This window comes from Alosa sapidissima, chromosome 10 (genome assembly GCF_018492685.1).
Source record: "Alosa sapidissima isolate fAloSap1 chromosome 10, fAloSap1.pri, whole genome shotgun sequence".
In the NCBI taxonomy this organism is placed as follows: domain Eukaryota; kingdom Metazoa; phylum Chordata; class Actinopteri; order Clupeiformes; family Clupeidae; genus Alosa; species Alosa sapidissima.
This window is the reverse complement of record NC_055966.1, coordinates 17,639,556-17,657,367: the sequence shown is the minus strand read 5'-3', so window position 1 is coordinate 17,657,367 and position 17,812 is coordinate 17,639,556. Positions and strand designations below refer to the sequence as shown.

Here is a 17,812-nt window from a genome sequence, read left to right as displayed (position 1 = left end):
ATAATTCTACACTGACGAATTGCTAAAATCGGGAAACTACTGCATTACATGCTGATGTGGTCGTTTTGTTTATGCGTGTTGCTATGTGTCGCTAGTTTTTCCTAGGTGTGTGGATCAGACAGACGAGCAGGCTAGTTAGTTAGCGCTGGACTAAGGATGCCGCTCATTAGATGGTAGTATGTACTACTCGGTTTCTCCTCTCTGACTATTCTTAATATCTTAGTCATCTTGTGGCAGTACAGTTAACGATATGCAGTTTGCAAAGTGGTGTGCATGACAGTATAACCTCTTAATTTATCATAGTGAGCATGACTTGGAGCTAGAAGGCTAACTGTCTACAGGCAATGGGTTGGATGCTAACTGTTAGCCAGCTAACATTTTAGCTAACTGGCTAGCTTGATGGTAATAGTTAAGTTAGCTAATAGGAGTGGCATTAATGGTAGCGAGCTGGCTGGCTAGTTAATGCCATTCTCCATTTGTATGGCCGCCCGTTTATTAAGCTTGTGTGCCGATGAACATGTTAGTACGTTTCTAATACTGTCAGTCGTAAAAAATCTGCTGTCATAATAACATCGAGTTGAATGGTTAGTATGTAAGGCTTTGGTCGCTCGCTAGCTAACGTTACAGCTACAGAATGCTAGCTTCAAGCTTTCCAACTTGGGGCTTTTCAGTCATATATGTGGCAAAACAAGGTTAACTTCCCTAGCCGCGCTAATATGATATGTAAGGGCAGTTGGCAGGTAATTGGGTCATTTATCGGGCAAAGTTGGAGATAAACTCACTTTAGACAAACTGCGAAGTTGGTGTAGCCTAACTGTCAACCAGATTATGGAAATATTAACCACGCATAGATTTCTAACATTCAAATGCAATGGGGATGTGGGTCTGAGGTCTTGTGACTTTATCAGTTGTCAGTGAGTGGTGAATACCGAAAGTTCTGGAACATGTACTGGAGCCAGCAAGTTAACTTATTATTGACGTTAGTTTGTATTTCTATTAAACGAGACATGTTAATGAGAAGATTTTTTGCTACTTTTGTTACCTAGACGACTAACTCCCAGCTACGACTAACCAGTCAACGTCTCGAACTGAACAGTTATGAAATGTTAGACAGTTATACAGCCTGATCGTTGTAGTCATTAAACCTAAGTTAACTTCGACACCTCTTGTGTTTATTTTAGTAACCATAGAATAATCCTATCTGATTTTAACAACAGCAATTTAAAATTGTAGACATTTTTTTGGTCCGATAACGGACTTTCGGACGTTTTGTGTTTAGTTATGTCATTCGTTAGTTTATGTTAAGTCATTCGTGAGTGTGTTGGTTTTTTTCTTGTGTGCTAATGTCGAAGCAGGTGGAAAATCATTAGCTAACAAAGTTGTATTTGTAGGGCAAATTTTCCGTCTTTCAGACTGAGATTGCGAGGTTCTGATTCTGAGACTTCAGATCTGATGTTGCACTCCGAATAAAGGTTAATTGATAATTTCCCTTTCAGCTGGGTTAATCATTTCTCAATACAACATCAGCAACAACCTGAGCAACATGAAGTGAAAGGTGATTCATCTTGGCTCTCTATCTAGTCTGGCTCCCTTCAGTAGGCTACCATTCATTTAGAGGTGGATTGAGGTTCTGTCAGTAGATTGGATGAAGTCCTTCAGTCATGGCATCACATACTCCCATTTACTCACTGTTGTTTCTCGCTGATCACTGTTTTTGTTTGGTTTTAGTGATCAATCTGGGTCCAGATGTATGCACAGGAAAAAAAAAATTAGACAACATTGAAATAAGGTCATTCACTCGCTGTGTGTGTGTGTGGTTTCTTGTTTCACATGTGCATCTTTCTTCAGGTAACGGCACCTGGTGGACAGCCGCCTGGGCGTGAGGGTCAGAAGGCAGCGTTGAAGCCACCATGAGCGAGAATGGCTCCCTCACAGAGTCGGCCATGTGCTTCGAGGAGGTGGCACTGGACAAGGACAACAAGATATGCATCTACGACAAAGACGGGGACGATGACGACAACGAGCTGGACCCTGACGACAGAGGAGGCCTGATTCACCCGTCCACCTCGTCCTGCATGGCTCGTGTCTACGATCGCACCACGGTGCTCATCGAGCAGGACCCGATCCGGCTGGACGAAGAGGGCGAAGAGGATGGCCACTGCGGCGGAGACTGTGAAGACGACGGCATGGTCTTCCTGACCGAGGGGGAAGTGGAGGGCGACGATGACGAGGAAGAAGGGGACGGCTCGTTGGCCTTCATGGGCGACCCCGAGGGCATGGTGCATGGCTACGTGCACCACACCATCTCACCAGACCAGATCCAGTTCACCATCAACCCGGGCTCGACGCCCATGCCACGCAACATAGAGGGAGCCACGCTCACACTGCACTCGGAATGCCCGGAGACCAAGCAGAGAGAGGTGAGGCGCCTGCCACCCCCATCCATGAACATCGATTGCTTAGATAAGCCTTTCATTCAAATCTAAGCGTCATCATAATCCCTCCACAGCGCAATTAAAGTTGATTGTGCAGCACTCTCTCTCTCTCTCTCTCTCTCTCTCTCTCTCTCTCTCTCTCTCTCTCTCTCTCTCTCTCTCTCTCTCTCTCTCACCCTATCTCTGTCTCTCCCTCTCTCTCTCTCTCCTACTTCCCTCACCCTATTTAGCCTTACAGCTGTTAAATCCTTCTGGTTTGTTTTCCTTTTTGTTTTTCTTTCCTCATGTGTTTTGACCCATTTTCTTTAAATGTCAAAACTAATGATCTGAACTATATGTACACGTATTGCTAACGCAAGACTCTTGCAAGCTCAGTGTCTTATTTGGTTCCTGGTCCTAGATCTACATCTTGTTGGTATACAGCCGCCTGATTTAATCATGGTCTTTGTAGACAGCAGCAGTCGGCATACAGTGGACGCAGTGGAGAGTAGCTCCTGAGGATCAGAGACTGTTGTTTGTTCAGAGTGGAATGCCTCACAGGACTTCCTTTTCCACGTGGTTTCATATGATTGATCACTATCACTCCCTACCACACACACACACACACCAGGGGTGCTGTGAATAGTTGTCTGGTCTCTGGCATACATGCATTGCTGTTGTCTTCCTCTCTCTAAACCATGCTTGTGCAAAATTCCAGAATTGAACTGAAACTGGCTCTTAAATTCCAATTCAATTCTTGAATTTCACTTGCATTTCAATTGAGGTAGCAAACAGGAAGCAGAATTGCAATTCGAATTGTGCACAACCCTGCTCTAAACTTGATCAGTGCAGTGTTGTGGTCTGATGTAACATACTGGCACACTGATTTATGTTGGTGACAGTAAATAGGCCCCAAGGCTATGGTTTCAGCCTTGTGTTGAGATTATTACAGGTTGGTGGTTGGTAGTATTATTAGTTGTGTTACATTAGTTGTATGTTTTTTTTTTACCAGCTTTGCTGTTTTTGATGCAGTTGTAATAGGTCCCTTGTAGCTGTTTTTTTGCATTTTGGTGTGCACAAATGTGTGGTTTTGTTATGGACACCTTGCTCTGTTTTTTCACCAGAAGATTGGTTTTGTGACTGGATACTCTGATTTCACTATTGAGCTTCAAGCTAGGAGGCAGACTGGATGACTCAATCACTCTGGTTCATGAGGCAGAGCCTTGGGTCATCTCTCCTGATGAAAAAGCTTTGCCATCCTCATCCTGAACTCTGCCCATTTGTCACATTGCACTTATAGTCCACAGTGCAGTGGGGCCATGCATCTTGCTCTCCACTTGTCTTTTGGCCTTTGCAGGAGCAGCTTAAGTGGAGTGTAAAAGAAATGATCTTTACACGGACACTGTACACTCTATAGCCCTCTGGCGTTTGAAGGGGTGCACAACGTGTGTGTTGTGTTGTGCAGTGCAGCTACCTAGTTTTGCCCCCACCACAGTCCACCTCCACTTCCTCAGCCACCCTGAGGCTTTAGGTGCTCAAGCCAACCAATGCCATCAGGTTCTGACCCATTTCAGCATCATAGATCAAACCTGTTTTAGAGGGGACTAGGGGCAGATGAGCGTTTGCTTCCTGAGTCCGACCCAGAGCTTGGCTATTAGCGTGTTTTCTTAAATTAATTTATATGCTGAAGGTAAACAAGCCTTCTTATAGTTGTCTCTAGCTTTTTTAACAGCACATGCACTGGAGACTAAAGGAGTCCACCCTTTCTCAGTAGTTAGACGTGGCTATCCATGATTGGGTTTAGGGATGTAACGGTATGAACATTCAACCTCACGTTTATACCGAGTGTGTTGAAGGCCTTCTCGCAGCCCTGCACGTCGCACTATCATAATCATGATATTTGAAATGAAAACGGTAATTGTTATCGTCAACATTTTTATCGCGGTTTACCATTATACCGGTAATCGTTACATCCCTAATTGGGTCACACTGTTGACTGCTCGTTCGTCAATGCCTGACCTGTCTGAGTGAAGTAGGCATCCCAGCATGGCATCTTATAAGAGAACACTGCCATTAGCTTTATTCAATAGTGGACCACCCTCTTGGAAGATATTTTGTTAGCTCTGTTGATTTCTCCTCTGGGTGTCAATCAGTGCTCTTTCAAAGCCCGCCTCAGTTTCTGTTACAACCGATGTGTGTTTGAACAGATGCCCCCTCCACACCACCCCAATTCCTGCTTGAGTGGGTTTGGTCACGTTCCCAGCCTGTTTGAGGGAATTATGACTCGGCAATCCATTGGATTTTCAGTCGAGTGTGTTGGAGGAGGAGAAGAGGAAGGAGAGAGAGAGGCCTTCTCCTCATTACTGTTCGAATGATCTGGCACAGCCTGGGGGAGTCTGTGCAGCTCCAGGCTTGTGTTACCTCTAGGTGTGCGTGTGTGTGTGCACACGCATCAGCTTTCACCCAGTCTCTGTTCGATTGCAGCATAAAAGTCCGAATTTGTACTGCAGCTTGTCTTTGTTTTTGCTGTTTGTTTGTTATTTTTGTTTTGTTTTTGACCTTGCATAATGACCAATCTGGGCCAAGCATGATGTGATGTTCTAATCTAGAATTATGAACACCAGCATTCAAAGATGACTGGATGTTCAGCAGGTTAGCGTGTGACATTTAAAAATGGAGGAGCTAAAAATAAAACAGCTGGAGTTCTGATGCCCTTCCCTCTTTGTTCCAAGTGGCCTCCGTGTGTGGGTGGGTGTGTGGGTGTCAGGGTGAGTGTCAGAAGGAGTGACTGGGCTTATGTGAGGTATCCTAAGCTGGTGACCTGCAGAGGTCCGCAGTGTCAACCCGCCACAGGCTTGATGGGATGGTAGAGCACACCAGGACAAGTAGCAAGAAACACACACACACACACACACACACACACACACACACACACGTACACACCAGTTTCGGAAATATGATCATAGAGCACAAGAGACAAGCTCTCTCAAGCCTCTCCCAGAGAATGTCTGCATCAGAGTCTCATTTGTGTGTTAAGGGGCATACAAGAGCACATCACAGAGAACCACAGAGAAGCGGGCTGGGGGCAAGAGAAGAGAGCAGAAAGCATGTGTCTCTATATAGCTTCCCCTTAGGTCAGAGGGAAGCGGGGGGGGGTAATTTTCCCGGGCAGAATGCTGAGTAGAGCAGAGGAATTGCCACGGGTGGTATGGGGGGGGGTGGGGGTTGGATAGTAGGTGATGGGGAGATGAGGGCATTGTGCATGGATGGCATGACTGGTCTAACCAGCTCTGGCACCACTCCCAGCACACCAGTGTCACGCTGCCTTCTGAGCTGAGAGACCACAGCCAAACAAGAGTCCCTGGGTTCATGACCTCTGCGTGACTTTTCTCTTTCAGAGGTTATTTTGCCCTCCCCCTCCGGTTGTGCTGTTTGATGATGTGGTGCCACTTCAGAGTTGTTTGTTGCTTTCTTGTTTTTGTTGTTTTCTTGCTTCACAGAGCTGAACCTCTTTATTTGCTGGTCAGGTTTCCACAGATTTCGTGGTTTTGTTTCATATTATATTCACTGACAGGAATCCTGTAAGATTTCAATATTTGCACTGCATTGTGTCTTCTTCATAAGACTCTTTCAGGCATGCTTTCAAGTTAATCTAGCAAGAAGAGTTTGGTTTGTTTGTCGTTTTGAAAATGCAGGACCTTTATCTTTGGACAACGCTGTGGCGCAGCTGGCCCATGGGGACCCAGGTTCGAATCCGACCTGCGGTCATGTTCTGATTCCCACCCCATCTCTCCCACTTTCCTCCTGTCACTCTCCACTGTCCTGTCCAAATAAAGGCTAAAAAGCCCAAGAAATATACTTTAAAATAATGACTGTCCTAGTGATGGTATGAATGACTGACTGGTTCTGGTGTGAAGGCTGCATGTTTAACCCTTAAAGGAGTACCGTCACACCGGTGTGATGGGAATGTTGAGAAATGAACGTTCTAAAGAATATCTGGGTTCATTAAATTCAACATAGAATTTTAGAACCTTCAATTGTTGCGGAACTTAGAATGTTCAAAAACTTTCCCCGTGAGAGTGTGCCTCTCACCCTCCTCATCACACTCTGTTACAGTGTTTCCTCTTCTCTCTTCCTGCCTCAGGTGAAGCGGTACCAGTGTACGTTTGAGGGCTGCACGCGGACCTACAGCACGGCAGGGAACCTGCGCACGCACCAGAAGACCCACCGCGGCGAGTACACGTTTGTGTGTAACCAGCAGGGCTGCGGCAAGGCCTTCCTCACCTCCTACAGCCTCAAGATCCACGTGCGCGTGCACACCAAGGAGAAGCCCTTTGAGTGCGACGTGCAGGGCTGCGAGAAGGCCTTCAACACACTCTACAGGTCAGAACTGGAACCGTGCCGTCCCCAGAACACTTCACACTTTCGCACCTGTTATCATACATCAGTAATGGATGTTTAATAGTACACCCATCATCGTTCATTACACTAACCCCAGGATCATGTACTGAAGGGTCAGCCTGTAGAATTAAAACTGTAGAACCGTAGGATAGATGTCACTTCAAAGCGATTCTATGTATGCTTTTGATAAATAAAAGAAAATAAAAAGATCTGTACTCAGATCTTTCTCCCAGAGGTGGGAGAAGTCAATACTGCAGAATGGTGATATTTTCCGGCAAACGATTGTGTGTGTCACAGTAGTTATGTAATATTATGATTTCAATTTAATAAATCATATGTCCAAATTTACTTATTGCAAGTTGCACTGCAAATTAGCTTTCGGTTACATTGTATCAAAAATCAGTTAGCCATCTTAAATAAAACTGTGTAGGGCAAAACGTCTGCATTTCATACTTTTTCGTCACCGCGAGAGTTTAACAGGTGCAATAAATCAAAATCCCCATGTTATTTTATTATTACATATATATTACAAGTAGCAAATCGCAAGTTTGCGGATATCCTTATATTGGATGACAGCTTTTTTTGTAGGAAAATCTCCAGAGGTCTGCAACTGCATTCTGAAGCTGTCCACGTCTGCTGTAACTTTTCATCTAAGCCTTCTGTTCATGTGGCTTAACCAGCTTAAGTGGATATGATCCATTTATCCTTTTTGTGTATGATGGGTTGTGACATTTGAGATTACTCATAACGAGTGACGATGCAAAAGAAATTTATCATCGCTCCATTAGTGATATTTCATCAGGTACATGCAGGAAATGACCTTGTGCGCAATCTTAAAGCTGGCAGAGTGGTTGACAGGCGTTTCTCCTTCTGTTAAAACACACATGCATTAGTCGCGGCCGTTCACCATTATACCTCCTCCTCCTCTTTTTTGCATGGCAGGTCATTTGCATCTGTTTGTTATGCACATAAATCAGGCGGCATGGCTTGGCTAAATGTGTGCCAGGCTCTCCTCGGAGCTGTGAGTGTTTTTAATGTCCTGCTCTCCATCATCCTCCAGCCTTCGCTGCTGACGGCTGATCTGTCATCAGGGCTCCATTCACTCCACTGAGGCCACTCGAGCTATGAGCCCGGTGATGCGGTGACACTGTGAGATTGCATGAACGGCGCTAATTAGGAATGGTGGCTTTATTGTGTGGGAAGCGTCCTGGGCTGACGGGCTGCCCGCGGCTCTCGGTGTTGGTTGTTGTTTTCTGTGTCAGCAGCAGGGAGCTGCAGCTGAGAACTGAGTGTTGTGGCATGGCAAAGCGTATGCATGTGTGGGTGTGCTTGTCGATGTGTGGGTCTCTGTGTGTGTGTGGGTGGGTGTGTGTGTGTGTGTGTGTGTGTGTGTGTGGGCTTATTTGTGCCTGTGCGTGTTTGCCCTCTTTTTGTCATGCGTCCCCCGAAAGAATATGACTGTGTGTGTGTGTGTGTGTGTGTGTGTGTGTGTGTGAGTGAGTGACTGAGAGAGAGGGTTGGTGCCTCAGGCTGTTGCTGCGTTGGTTGGTAGGGAGTGTGTGTGTGTGTGTGTGTGTGTGTGTGGGACCCTCTGTCGGGCAGCATTAGTCCGCACCGCCAGCCACTTTTTTCACGCCACACTGCGCTGCTTCCTGTTGGCGTCCCTCATCTGGCCCACTAATCCCGGCCCCAGCGCCCCGGGCCACACTCGAGACCCGGAGAAAGACAACTCGTGAAACCTGACCGCGCCGCTGATCAGAAGAGACGACAGACATCCAGCCAGGCAACCATGGGGAAGGCAGAGCACAGAGAAGGCAGTGATTTTTATTTATTTATTTTTTTAAATAAAGGGCATGCTGGGTGAAGAGTGTTCCTCTGGTGAAGAGGGCCAGATAATGCATTGCATTCTTTTTCATTCCTCCCATTCGATCATCACAGACCTCTTTGTTCCCCCTGTGCGGCAGCAGCCATGGGAGTGCAATATCCATAAAGAGGAGGCTGCTGTGCCCTGTTCTGGTCACCCTGCTGGTGTCCACGTACACCTTCCCTCCTGCCCATTAATCGTTTTTTGGTGTATTAATGAGGAGAAATGTTCAGAGATCCTGGATTTAATCAGAGGTGTGGAACGTTGGAGGCATATCAACATATTTGCATTAACATTTCAACTTGTTCAATTTAGACAGTGACAACTACTACCTCAGCCTCCTTGTGTGTTCACAAAACATTCGAGGTGACCGTTTTTGTTGGCTCATTTGAATGCACCTCTGATTAAAGCTCATTAACTTTTTCTTCACTTTGTTTTCTAAGAATATCAAGTAATGCCCCCAGCTGTCACGTCCGGCATTAGTCATTTATCTTAAAAGCTTGCGGCCCTGTTTTAGCCAACCCACAGTGTTGTTTACCAAGTCACTAGGCATGAAGGAGGCCACTCAAGCACAACACTCCACTTCTTAAAAGGATCTATAAATCTGCTGCACTTTTTTCACTCTGGATTTGGCAAACAGCACACACTGATGCAGTTTAGTGAAATGAGCTGCTGTTCACTTTGACTGTGTCATTCAGCAATGTGTTAAAAGTGCACGGTGGCAAGAGGGATGTTTGAATTGTCTGTCTCATGTATCTTACAAACTTCTTCCTCCTCCTCCACTCTGCTACTTCTGCTCTTCCTCCTCCTCCTCCTACTCCTCCATGTCTATGCAGACTGAAAGCACACCAGCGCCTGCACACGGGGAAGACGTTCAACTGTGAATCGGAAGGATGCACCAAGTACTTTACCACGCTCAGTGACCTGAGGAAGCACATCCGCACGCACACGGGAGAGAAGCCCTTTCGGTGAGTCAGCCAGCGGTGTGTGACTCGGAGTCACTGGCCCCCAGCTGCCCCGCGGTCACCACCGCCACTGTTTATTGTTTGTTTGTTTATTCAGTGACTCAATCCCTGTGCTTAGTCATTCATGTTACCTGTGCACAGATTTTTTTGTTTTTTGATTTGTTTTCTTCTTTTACTGGCTCACAAGATTACTTTTCAATATAAGTCCCTTTTCAGGGGTTGAACAGGATGCAGTTAAGCGTTGTTACACTCCTCTTCTTATCTCTCTCTCTCTCTCTCTCTCTCTCTCTCTCTCTCTCTCTAGTTGTGACCATGATGGATGTGGCAAAGCGTTTGCGGCCAGCCACCACCTAAAGACCCACGTACGGACACACACAGGTGAGTCAGGCCGCCCCGACGGTGGGGGACCTCCAGGTGACCGCATGTTTAACAAGGCGTCAGCTGCCACCGCGGCCAAGCTCCAGTCGCACCAAATGGTGTTTTTGCCCAGACTTGACAGCACCATTAATTTTACTCTGCGAGGCCCTGCTGTTGCACACGGGAGGGCAAACAGAGCTACAAACTTATATTCATCATTCACCCTCTCCCTCTCTCTTGCTCATGCTGAAAGCTTCCTGTCAAAGCTTCATGTGGGTCTCCTATGAAAATGGTTTGTTCAAAAAGACACTTAAAGCCATCCTGACACCAGAAGACTTTGACAAGATTTGGGAAAAATTCTTGAAAGACTGTACAGTAATCTTTTGAGTAAAGGTTGAATGGGGGCCATTAGTTAAAATACTATAATCTTTCAAGAAACTTTCCCAAATCCTGTCAAAGTTGTTTGGTGTACCGAGGCCATTAGTGATTACAGATAAAGTTAATTTCTAACGTTTAACTGGCTTTAAAAATATCCTTTTCCTGAATCAGAGAGTTGTTTTCTCCGATTGCTCAGCAACTTCAAAATGCCCTCACAATACATTTCACTCAGCAGACTTTACTTTTCAACTAAAGCAAGTTGTGATCTCTCCCTCCCTTCACCACCCCTCTCTCTTTCTCTCTCTCTCTCTCTCTCTCTCTCTCCCCCTTCATCTCTCCTCTCTCTCTCTTACTTTTTCCCTTTCCCTCCATCTCTCCTCTCTCCCGGTCCCCAGGCGAGAAGCCTTTCTTCTGTCCTAGTGATGGCTGTGAGAAGACTTTCAGCTCGCAGTACAGCCTTAGGAGTCACGTCCGCGGTCACGACAAAAGTGGCAACACCTTCACCGTCAACCTCAGCCACCCGCTATCTGAAGTGAGCTGGGGCCCTGCTTGTTTCATCTCTCTGCACACACACACACACACACTATGACCACTTAACTCATGCCTTCTCACATACACATACTGTTTAATCGACACTTGAAAGTGAATTTGCATGGATAGTCCCCCTCCTACAGCCACACACACAGACAGAGTATTGCTTAATGGCATTGTTACATTGATAGTGATCAGGTCGTTTTGTTCCTCAAACCTGTGACATTTACAGAAAGCAAGAAGTAGTTGGATCAGATGTGCAACCAGCTGAGATTGTCTGTTGATACTTACAGGATGCAAACCACTCGCTGTGCCTCAGTGATTTGAGCCTCATCTCGACGGATTCAGAGCTCCGGGAAAACCTTAACAATGTGAGTGCCTCATGCGTTATTCTGTTTATATGTTTAACCATGTGTTGGTTTGATGTGTGTGACTTGATTTGTTTACTAGAAGTAGTTTGTTGTTCATGTAGTCGTAATTGTTGTGGTTATTGTTGTTTGTTGTTGTCGTTGTCGTATGATTGCTGGTTGCATCTCCCTGGCAGACCCACGGCCTGGACCTGAGTAGTGTTACCCCAGTGCGGATATTTGAGCTGATGTTTCAGAGCCCAGACAACAGCGTCAGTCAGGATGATGTCCAACCCACAGGCAAGTGCCTTGCTCAACACATCCTGCAGCCTCTTGTCAACTTGTATCTGATCCATTGAGTTTTTACAGCCTTTCTTTCTATCCTTTCTTTCTTCTATTCTCCCTTCCTCCCTTTATTAATTTTTTTGCCCTGTCCTACTATCTTTCTCTCTCTGTTTTGGTCTGTCCCTCTGTCTGTTGTTCTCCCCTCTTTGACCGCTGCAGATAGCCTAGTGGAGGCGTTTGGCCTGGACACTCCCTCTCAGCCGGCTGTGACAGACACCCCCGCCCTGCTCCCCGCCTTCGCGCAGGCCCCCTCCTCGTCCTCGTCCTCCTCGTCCCTTGCTACCCCAGTGCTGGACATGTCCCTGCAGCCAGTGGCCGAATCCACGCAGCAGCCTTCCTCCTCGACACCGACGCCACCCGCTGCCCAGAGCTCCACGGCCGAGCTGCAGACCATCTCGGCGCTCCCTGTAGCGCCTGGCCCTCAGCCTTATGTGGCGTTGCCACCGCCACCATTGACCCCCGCCACAGTCTCCGCTGTACCGGCCAGCGCCGCAACCGTTGTCACCACAGAGACGGCACCGGCCAGTTTGGCTGCACCACCCCCCCCTCCTCCTCCTGTGCCTCCTCCTCCTCCTACTCCTTCCGCCACTATCACCATAACGCCCGCAGCAGGTGGCATGCTGCCTCCGGGCCTGGTGGTGACTGACCAGAACCTCCAGTGGATCCTCAGCAGCGCCACCAACTCGCAAAGCAACCTCGAACAGCAGGTGAGAACCTGAAGCTGGAGATTTTCTAGAAGAATCGTAGAACACCATTAGCCATTTACATGCCTCTCAAATATCAGATATCTTTCAAATATTCTCAAATATCTTTTTTCCTTTGTTCTAATTTATTCAGATGTTTGAAGGTTGAAGTTAATTTAATCCATGCAATGCAATATCTCTTCCTTATCTACATCCGTGGTTCAGATTCTATGCATAGCTTTGAGCACACATACTAAAAATATAAGAGGTGGCTTCTGATCATTCAAGGATTCCTGCTCATTTGTCTGTCTCCCTACCATCTGTAAAGAATCATCAAAGGTACTTTGTGTCTATTCCTAGGGGCAGGGTCCTAAAGTGGAGAAAGTCTTCTTCACCACAGCCATACCTGTTGGAGGAAATTCAGGTACAATTAATTGGTTTCATCTTTTGATTGTTTTCCTGTTCTTATAATGTGTGTATTGTATTTAGTAAGTATAGAAATGTCACATATTACCAACCGTCACGTATGTCCAACCTCTTACGGGTATGTGTCACTTAATATTAATTTCTATACAAACCAAGACGGCGGATTCCTAAAGAAATGCAAGCACCCACACCATGAGTTTATCTAAATTAGCTATATACCAAAAATTACATTTTACCGTGGCTCGAAGAGCTGCAAACAGTGTTGTAAGGCTGAGTGTACAAATCTGCTTGGAGCTCCAATGGAATTTTGAATTGACGACGAGAATTCTCGGGCTAACCGTTGATGTGCAGTGAGAAGGTTTGGAATAAGTACCCACCAGCCCAGCACTAAACTCCGAGCGTGGTAGACAAAATCAGATATTTCAGGCAGTAAAAGCCCCGGTAAGAACCGAATCTACACACCTATGGCTACTGAAAAATGTAAGGTTCATTTAGCAAATGTTATTTTGAAGTATTAAAAAACATTGTTGTTTTAGAATTTTGGAACGAAATGGTTGGTAATTAGCACGTTTACGATAACTTTTGTAGGAATCAGACTGAGTGTATGTCTAGTGTGGTATTGACAATTTTGCAGGTGTTGCTGATTGTGACATGCCCCTGCTGCTGTTGTGTCTCCTACAGGAAACCCTGTTCAGCAGATTGGCCTGAGTCTGCCAGTCATCATCATCAAGCAGGAGGAGTCGTGCCAGTGTCACTGTGACTGCAGAGCTAAAAGCACAGCCACCTCCACATCCTCTTCCTCCCCCTCCGCTACGAACTTGCCATCCTCTTCCTCAGCCCAGAAGCAGCCTACAGACCTTCCGCCGGCTGACCCCGCCCCTGCCCCCGCCCCCGCCCCTGTACCCCCACCCCCACCTCCACCTCCACCTGTCGCCCCCTCGCAATGCTGCCCTGCTCAGCCAGACGATCCGTCGGCCCACGCCGGACACTCGCATGCAGCTGGTCAGCCCTCCTCGTTATTATCAGCAACGCCGTTACCGCCATCATCCTCCTCCACCCCTCCCCCACCATCCTCCTCCTCTTCCTCCTCCACAGTCCACTCGCAGACTTTCCCCAGCGCCAGCGCGGCAGGCGCAGCCCCCCTCCCTTCGCCAGCGGCCGGCGGGCTGGCCACCATGGACGTGGCGGACTTCCTGTCCCTGCAGAACGCCGGGGGCTCGACCAACATGGAGGCCCTGCTGCTGGTGCCAGACGACTTCCCCATGGGCGACGGAGGCATCCACTAGCGGACCTCCGCCCGCCAACACCCTTCGGCATCTCCCTCTCTTCCTTCTCTTCCACCTCGCGATCATCCCTTCCCACCACCTCTCGTTTCAGTGCTGCAAGCCCAGCCAGACCCAGGGCCATGTGCGGTACATGTGTGGAGCCCCCTGGTGGTTGATAGGTGAAAGACACATTTCCAATTTGGCCAGTGCCTCTCCCTCCCCCAATGGACCGAGCTGGATCGGAACCCTGCTGTGCATGTCGCTCAATTCAAAGGCAGTGCAACGTGCTCAGCCCAGCCCAGCCCAGCCCGCAGTGTCAACAGAACCACATCAGATGGCTCGCCCTGCCTTTTGGTGGTATTTTTTTTTGTTTTTTTAATTATTATTATTATTATTATTATTTTATTTTGGCTTACCACATTCACTGACGTTACTTGACAAATTGTGTTACTTGTCATAACAGTGCTCAGATATGTCTAAATCTATATATGCAGCTTTGAAGTGATCAATGCCTGAAGTGACTTGTCTAATGATTGATTCACTTGTTTTTTTTTGTTTTGTTTTGTTTTCTCTCTCTCTGGTGTCATCAGGGACATTAGGGAGCTCAAAAAAGAGTAATAATGAATCAGTTTGGCTCAATTTGGCTCTGGAGTTAACTTTTGTGCCAGTACTTGAGGAAATGCTATCAAGCTGTATCTGAGACCACATAGTCACTTTTTGCATGATTAACTTTTTGTTGTTCCTGGAAGGACATGAAGCACTGATTTGCCAGAAACTGTAATGAAATTACACACTATGATATTTCCTATCCTTGTACTGTAGTCAGCAGCACTCTCTGATATAGACACATTTAGTCCAGAATTGACTAGAATGTACTGCATGTAAACAAATAATAACAAAAAAAAACATGTTGGCAGTAGTCTTCTCGGGAGTAGTTGGTAGTTTTTTTTTTTTAAATCAGTATACTATTGCAAGGTCACTCTACAGGGCAGTTGATGCAGCTTTTTCCCCTAAAGCAAGGTTGAGCCTATGCCATGCCAATATGAAGAGTAGCTAATCATAGATGTTACTAGGGAGGCTGGTGTAGTCCAGGAAATGTGATTGCAATTTTGACATTCATTCATCTATCATTTTTTTTTACATTTTTTTTTTTAAAGAAAGACTTTAAAAATAAGTTTGCTTGCCTTTTTAAAATATATGTAATATAGTCTTTACATTGGTGAAAACGGCTGCCTATGACTAAACTAGTATTTAATTTTTATATGTGTTAATTTATTTGAATACTTAATTGCTATCGTCAGATCAACTCTTCTGTTCTTTCTCACTCAATCTTTTTTCTTTCTCTCACGAAATTTCCCAGCTTTGTGGACCAAGTCCTGACGTGCGTGTTTCTTCTGAAGGCGTTCTCGTTCGGGCTAGTGAAAAGGCTCAGGTTTAGGCTTACACTTCTTCTCTCCTTTCCTTTAGGATGGTGTTACTGATTCCAGACTTTTCACCCAGTCATTCACTTCATGGCTGCCTGTTCTTAGCCAGAGACAGGTGTGCATGCAAGCACCAGAAGGGCTCAACTGCACATGTGTCTCAGCTGAACCAGTTTTGTTTTAAATGTTCTTAAAAACAAAACAAAAAAGAAAAAAACAAACATTTAACTTGACCAAGTTTGTTTTTCATGCAGTGAACAGATTTATTTATGTTAGTGAATGGCAAAGAGTGAGACACACACACGCAAGCGATCCCATTTGCACACCATCTAAGCTGCTGCCTGTTGAGGACAAAAAGTGGCATCTTCCTTTTCAGTCAACACTTTACCAATTCCACCCCCCCCCCCCCCTCACCCCACAGCATGACCCCCCTCAGGGATGAAAGTTATGATGGACGAGATTCCAGATTTGCAGCATTAAAATGCTCTGATTTCGACCTAAAAATCATCGGCTGCCATTGCTGACCATCATTCAATGTTAACTTTTCTCTGTAGTGTCTCTCATCTCAACTGCTTGCACTACCAGTCGCCGGTGTTGTTAGTCCAACCCCACTCCGTGTGTGTAGTCAGTAGCATATGTCCCTTACTTTAGACCACTGCTGTAGAGAGTATTGTGTTGTGAATGAGTTGATCATAAATGTATATATTGCACATTTGATAATATAAATACTATTATTCCTTTAGATTGTATTTGAATTTGTATTTTTGTATAGAGCGTGAACTATTTTAGGTTTTTGAGATGGAAGACAGACCCTACCCGTACACTGCCCTACCTGTGTCCTTACCATCCTGTTTTATGACCGCAGGCATGCACTAATTATGCTATTTTTTTTTTTTTTATTTGTTTTGGGTTTTATTTTTTGTGCTTTTCTTTTTTTTTATGAAGCCTTGTGATGGTCCAACTGTGGTATTAGAGTAGGCTCTCTTAACCTACCCCAAACAAAACTGTTTTCTGAAGTGCATGTGGTGCACGGTGTTCCTGCAAGTTGGTATAGATTCTTCCTAATGTGTAGAAGAAATATATAACATTGCCTTACAGCCTATCAATGATTACAGTTTGAAGGCATGTTGCCTCATCAATGTTGTTCTTCTGAACGCTTTTGCCTTTAACATGGAAGGCTCTGTTGGCAAAGCAAGAACATCTGTCTGTTTTGTTCATTTAGTTGGTGTGTGTGTGTGTGTGTGTGTGTGTGTGTGTGTGTGTGTGTGTGTGTGTGTGTGTGTGTTTTGTCATGGTGTGCCAATGAACATATACTGTGTATGAGTTCATTTCTTGGGTGTGTGGTTCATTGTCAATCCTTAATCCACACACTCCACAGCATAGTTCACCATCGTACCTGTCCAGCTTGTCATACGATTTCTTGTATGGTGTGGCGCTCTTAATTGTCTTTTTTCATGCCCTATCCTATAATATTTTCAGTTGCACAGCAAGGCTTTCTGTCATGGCTTGCATGATTTCAATTCCTGTTGTCTTTCATCATAGGACAGGGTTCTGTTGTGTTAATATATACAGTTTGTTGGATCTGTTGATGTCTTGTTATTTCTTTTTTGTTTTGTTTGTTTATTTGCAATCTTGTTTGCTGTATGTTTTCTACATGTATGTATGTGGTGCAATGTTTGAGTCTGGATAGGAAGTGGGACAACAGTGAATGTTTAATCTGCTTGATCCTTGTCACTACTGTAAGATCCTCACCATCTCAACCTCAAAATGTTGAACTATGCAAGACTTTCATCTTTTCCTCTCTTACACTTGGTGAAAGATGCCAATTATGTCATTGTTCATCTTTTTTTAACAACATAGCCTCTATTCCTAGCCCACAATGATTTCTCCCCAATATTCTTGATATTCATTCCTTAAATGTAAGATTATCAGAAGGCTCTCAAAGCGGAGTCAAACCAATAGCATATTAAAAATATTTCGGGCAACGTAGACGCCATTTTGTTGGAATGATCGAATTGTTCCCCATCAATAATCACGACCACCAAGTTACTATTTCAAGGAGTCACAGGTTGTGCTTGAAGAAAAGGCACTATAATTCTGTTGTAAGAATTATTTTCAGCAGTAAAACATTGTTCTGTATTGTTTCAAGGAGAAGTTTGAGGAATACAATATGTTTGCATACTCAAATTATATGTCAGTGATTATTTAACTTCCTGCCTTCTCTCTCTTTCTCTGGCCTTGAGCTACACATCACCAAGTTGCTCTGAATCCCTGAAGTTACTCACAGAAAAAACACCTCACCAAATCCATTGGAGCTGGATTAAAAAAAAAAAAAACAATACTAACAAACAATAAAACTATCAATCTGGATAATCAATTAGCCAGAGCAGCTCCTGTGCAGACTTCTTTTTTTTA

The 17,812-nt window shown here is 45.3% G+C and overlaps 1 protein-coding gene across 1 annotated transcript; it reads left to right on the top strand.

The window, feature by feature from the left end:
• The first annotated feature begins 654 nt into the window (after positions 1–654).
• On the top strand, positions 655–17,777 carry mtf1 (metal-regulatory transcription factor 1). The gene is made up of 11 exons (XM_042107002.1): positions 655–1,555; positions 1,849–2,420; positions 6,559–6,797; positions 9,516–9,647; positions 9,949–10,022; positions 10,775–10,911; positions 11,204–11,281; positions 11,455–11,557; positions 11,762–12,309; positions 12,646–12,709; positions 13,393–17,777. Exons 2-11 carry the CDS (start codon positions 1,911–1,913, stop codon positions 13,995–13,997), a joined length of 2,490 nt encoding a protein of 829 aa, XP_041962936.1. The 5' UTR covers positions 655–1,555; positions 1,849–1,910; the 3' UTR covers positions 13,998–17,777.
• The last annotated feature ends 35 nt before the right edge of the window (positions 17,778–17,812 follow it).